At 48.6% G+C, this 3,382-nt stretch overlaps 1 protein-coding gene across 1 annotated transcript in view; it reads left to right on the forward strand.

Moving 5' to 3' along the window:
- The first annotated feature begins 3,169 nt into the window (after positions 1 to 3,169).
- The window catches only part of HACD3 (3-hydroxyacyl-CoA dehydratase 3), an 18,032-nt gene continuing 17,819 nt past the window's right edge, over positions 3,170 to 3,382 (forward strand). The window contains exon 1 of the mRNA XM_033167165.1: positions 3,170 to 3,343. Coding sequence (XP_033023056.1) covers positions 3,251 to 3,343 — 93 coding nt within the window. The 5' untranslated portion in view covers positions 3,170 to 3,250. The remainder of the gene's footprint in view (positions 3,344 to 3,382) is intronic.

Below are 3,382 nucleotides of genomic sequence, written 5' to 3' on the forward strand. Positions count from 1 at the left end.
CAAAATGTATTTTGTATAGTTAAGTTTTTACCTCTTATCTTCAATACATTTTTTTATTTTTATTTTTTTCCCTTTTATTGCTATGGCTACTGGCTGATGCAAAGTGAGCTGATCACCTCAAAGGCGTTTACAAAAAAGAAATAAAATTATCCATAAGGAATTGTTGTTATTTTATATGTCACCCATCTGACTGGGTTGCCCCAGCCACTCTGGATAGCTTCCAACAAAAATATTAAAATACGCAGTAAAACATCAAACATTAAAAACTTCCCTGAACAGGGCTGCCTTCAGGTGTCTTGTAAAAGTCAAATAGTTGTTTATCTGTGTTACATCTGATGGGAGTGCGTTCCACTGGGCAGGAGCCACCACCAAGAAGGCCCTCTGCCTGGTTCCCTGTAGCTTTGTGTCTCACAGTAAGGGAGCCACAATGGGGGTGGAGATGCCCTTGCAGGTATACAGGGTTGAGGCCGTTCTGGGCTTTAAAGGTCAACACCAACCCTTTGAATTGTGCTCGGAAACGATTTGAGGCTTTTGTTAAGTTAAAATAACCAACAGATTAAAACTTTCTAAATTTCTGGACAGGCTTGCCTAAACAAAAATGTTTTTAGCAGGTGCAGAGAAAAATTACATCAAGGGCCTGCCTGATGTCAAGAGGCAGAGAGTTCCAAAGTGTAGATACTGCCACACAAAGAGATCAAGCTCTTTCAAGTGCAGAACAGGTATGTGCCACCTGTAAGAGTAATACCTTGAACTTGGCCCAGTGGCAAATCAGCGACCAGTGCAGGACTCTGAGCATAGGTTTTCTATGCTGACAAGGCCTCTCTCCTGTCAGCAATCATGCTGCAGCATTCTGTGCAAACTGCAGGTTCCAGATCAAATGCAAGGGAAGCCCCACATAGAGAGCATTGCAGTAATCCAGTCTTGAAGTAACCAGAGCATGAACTACTGTGGGAAGGGTCTCTCTGTACAGGAATGGCCCTTGCTGTTGAACCAGCAGCAGTTGGTAAAAGGCTCTTCTATCCACCACACATATGAAACGCTTTGGAATGTTTCTTTTGAATGGTGTTTCATTCATTCAGGAACCACAGTATTCTTGTGAATGTAGTATGTTTTAACTGTTCCTAATCCTGAATTTTAATTTGTGTTTTTTTAATATAATATTTTTTATTAGTTGTCAATTACAATAATAGCCTCATTGTAACAATGCCAAATTATAATACAATTCCTAATACAAATCGTTCAAATACCAAATTCTAAAATTTAGGTGGCCCCCCTCCTGCTAGAATTGATGGTTTGATGATTTACTTTGTTCCTGCATTCCAAAATCTTATTGATTTCATTTACATTCTCATCATGGTGTTGTTGTTCAGTCGTTCAGTCGTTTCCGACTCTTCGTGACCCCATGGACCAGAGCACGCCAGGCACACCTATCCTTCACTGCCTCTCGCAGTTTGGCCAAACTCATGTTAGTAGCTTCGAGAACACTGTCCAACCATCTCATCCTCTGTCGTCCCCTTCTCCTTGTGCCCTCCATCTTTCCCAACATCAGGGTCTTTTCTAGGGATTCTTCTCTTCTCATGAGGTGGCCAAAGTACTGGAGCCTCAACTTCAGGATCTGTCCTTCTAGTGAGTACTCAGGGCTGATTTCTTTGAGAATGGATAGGTTTGATCTTCTTGCAGTCCATGGGACTCTCAAGAGTCTCCTCCAGCCAGGCCCTTGCAGAGCCGGGCAGAGGCCCGGGCCAGGTAGATAATGTGCCCCCCTTTTTTTTACCCTGGGGATCTCCGAAGTCTTATAAATAAGTATATAAATAATAGTGCATTTTAAAAATACTTAGGGAAAAGGATTATTTTAAGTATTTACATTTAAATAATGGTGAGCAATTGTGAATATGCTGACCGAGGCCCCCTTTGGAATCGGAGGCCCAAGCCAAGTGGCCCATATGACCCCCCCTCTGTTTGGGCCTGCCTCCAGCACCATAATTCAAAAGCATCAATTCTACGGCGATCAGCCTTCTTTATGGTCCAGCTCTCACTTCCGTACATTACTACTCATCATGGTAGTAATCCCTTATACAACAGCTGCAATATTTATAACTTGTATTTTTTGTTAACACATTAAGTAATTTATAAGACTGCAAGTGAAGATCTCATACAGCATCGTTTTTAAATTGACTTTTATTATTTTTATTATCATAAAAAGCCAGTTTAGGAGGATCCAATGCAGTGTATGCGCCCTTTTAGAAGACTCCGGATGGTCGAGGTCCAGCTTCTATCCTCCAGGGGAGGATAACTTTACACAGGTTTACAACTTTAAACTTTAACAGATGCGGCGCAAACATCTGTTAAGATGTTAAACATCTGTTAAGATGGGGTGCAAACATCCACCCAGCGCCCCCAAATTCCCACAGATAGTTTTGGGGTGGCCATAGCTGCACACTGCCAGCCACAGGGGGGGGGGCCGGGGCGCAACTCTCCCCCATGCTGCTGCGGGAGAGTGATCCCTCCCAAGCCTCCTTGGGAGGAGAGCGATAACCCTGGGAGGCTTGGGAGGAAGCTGCGCGCCCGGGGGATCGCTCTCCTCCCGAGGAGGTTTGGGAGGAAAGCTGCACGCCTGCCAGCCTTATTGTTGGCGGGGCACAGCTGGCGGGCATGCAGGGAAAGGGGAGGCCGCCAGCAAAGCCACGCAGCTCCCCCACTTGTTGGGGCGCCCCTGAGAGGCCGGTGCCCTGGTGCAACGCACCACTAAGCCCTATGCCTATGGGAAAGACAGCTCTGACTTTACATTCGCAACGGCAGGAACCCTAATCGAGCAGCAGAATGGGTTGCGACTTGGTAAACCCCCAACTCTCTTCAAGGAGATAGCTAACATACAGAACTTGGGCTCCTTTGGATATTTGGCGGGGGGGGGGGCGCGGTGAAACCATTAAGACCTCCCCGCAAACTGTCCATCCTATTCATTCTTCCCCAGAGCCAGGCGCATCCTGCCTGGTTTGCTAGCTTTCTCCTTGCGGGGAGTCGCGTCCGTTGCATGCGCGGGGCAAGCCTGGCTTCCTCTCCCCCCTCCCCCCCCAAAAGGAAGCTGCTGCGTGAGGCGGAGTCTGTTAGGCTCGCGCGCCTCCCGAGAAGCGGGGCGCGCGCGCACGTGGCCGCGCGCTCCCGATCCGCGCGGGCACCTTTGGCGCCGCCCCTTCGCTTGCTTCGCTGCCTCCTCCGCCCGGCGCTTCCCGCACAAGACGCGAGGAAGAGGATGCCGAGCGCCGGCGCCAGCCTGACCCCGCAGGTGCACTGGGCGCAGCGGCACCACCAGCTCTACCTGCGCGTGGAGCTCAGCGACGTCCAGGTGAGCTCCTGGCCCGGTGGGCTGCGGAACCGAGGGGGT

Source organism: Lacerta agilis, chromosome 13, assembly GCF_009819535.1.
Source record: "Lacerta agilis isolate rLacAgi1 chromosome 13, rLacAgi1.pri, whole genome shotgun sequence".
In the NCBI taxonomy this organism is placed as follows: Eukaryota; Metazoa; Chordata; class Lepidosauria; order Squamata; family Lacertidae; genus Lacerta; species Lacerta agilis.